Consider the following 1,407-nt stretch of genomic DNA (forward strand, 5'->3'; position numbering starts at 1 on the left):
GCATAAAATGTAGGGGTATACAGATTTATCCTAGTTGGGATATCTGATTGGGTTCATACCTGATTGCTTTAACTTTTGCACTAGATCTAGAACAGACACCTGCCCATCTATCAAATGTTGCTTTTTACTTGGTCAGAAGTTTTTTATTGAAAGTATTTAAAAGTATGGATATTTTTTTTGCTAAGATTGAGCACAGAAGATACATTGGTTATCTGAATAATGCAAGACATTACTGCATTTACTGTAGGGATCCTCAACTCCAGATTAGTTATGAAATGGTAATATATTAAGAGAGTTTGCTTTGCTAGTATCATTTATATTCAGAATAAAAGAAATGTATATAATAATTGTTATGGGCTCTGACACAATATAAGTTAAAAGTATTGTTGACCATTATTTAATGTTGAGGTAAGATTCCTGAAAGCTGGACCTTGTAACTAAAACAGTGATCATTGCGACCTTGTTTGTAGATGTCTATATAATTACCATAGGGTATTTATATTGTTTTCTCTATTCTGTATTGGAAAACATAAGAAGACAGGAATGTATGCCTGTATAATTCAGAGAGGCATATATTTACAATGTAAACCTCAGTAATATTAAGTAAGACTTAACTAAGTAATTAGATTAATATGGTGGATAGCTTGGAGATATGTATTTTTTTAATGTTCTACTAAGTTTTTCAGATTCTTTAATACCAAAAGCTATTATGCTCTGTTTCACCTGCTTAGGTTGGGTCTCACCTCACCTTGGGAGGTTCATGCAGAAGAAGGTCCAGCAGACGCCGTCGGCTGCCGCCGCACTTTACACCTCCGCCACTGTCTGGCCACCACACGTATGGGGGCCCTCCACCTCGGTCTCCACGCACTCCCCCTCTCAGACCTCACTCCTCCACTGCCACTGTGACCCGCCATCATGCCACCACCACACCCCCGCTGTTCCTCTGACATCAACACTTCCACTCCTTGCATTACCGCAGTCACAGTCACCGACACTACCATCATGTGCGCTACTCACCCCCCACGAGGCCGCGCACACCCATGTTCTAAATGCCGCTAAACTTCAATTGCTTCTTTTACGTCAGATTTGTTAAACGTATATTTCCAAGCAATGGATAGCATGTATCCATTTGTTTTTAAGGGTGAAGCTAAGGAAGGTAGAAGAGAGGCAACCCTTAAGTCCTGTTTGCCAAATTGCTAGTGAACAAATCTGATTAAAAAAAGAAAGAAAAGTAGGTTGAACACACTTTCCAACACTGCCGAAATATTTCAGGTGTACATGATTATTATTCAGTGATGAATCGGCATCTCTTAGCGTCAAGTTAGTGGGCATTCTATCTTAAAAGTACGACTGTGGAAGCAAGGTGTGGAAGAATGGAAGTCATATTTTGCATTGCATCTCTTCGAT

General features: G+C 39.4%; 1 protein-coding gene across 4 annotated transcripts in view; it reads left to right on the plus strand.

The window, feature by feature from the left end:
• LOC119586468 (BTB/POZ domain-containing protein 7-like) overlaps window positions 1–1,407 on the plus strand; it is a 32,378-nt gene extending 30,971 nt beyond the window's left edge. For all 4 annotated transcript variants that reach the window (XM_037935202.1, XM_037935204.1, XM_037935203.1 and 1 more), the window contains one exon: window positions 732–1,407. In XM_037935202.1, the coding sequence (XP_037791130.1) occupies window positions 732–947 (216 nt within the window). In that variant the 3' untranslated portion in view covers window positions 948–1,407. The remainder of the gene's footprint in view (window positions 1–731) is intronic.

This window comes from Penaeus monodon, chromosome 21 (assembly GCF_015228065.2).
Source record: "Penaeus monodon isolate SGIC_2016 chromosome 21, NSTDA_Pmon_1, whole genome shotgun sequence".
NCBI classification, from domain to species: Eukaryota; Metazoa; Arthropoda; class Malacostraca; order Decapoda; family Penaeidae; genus Penaeus; species Penaeus monodon.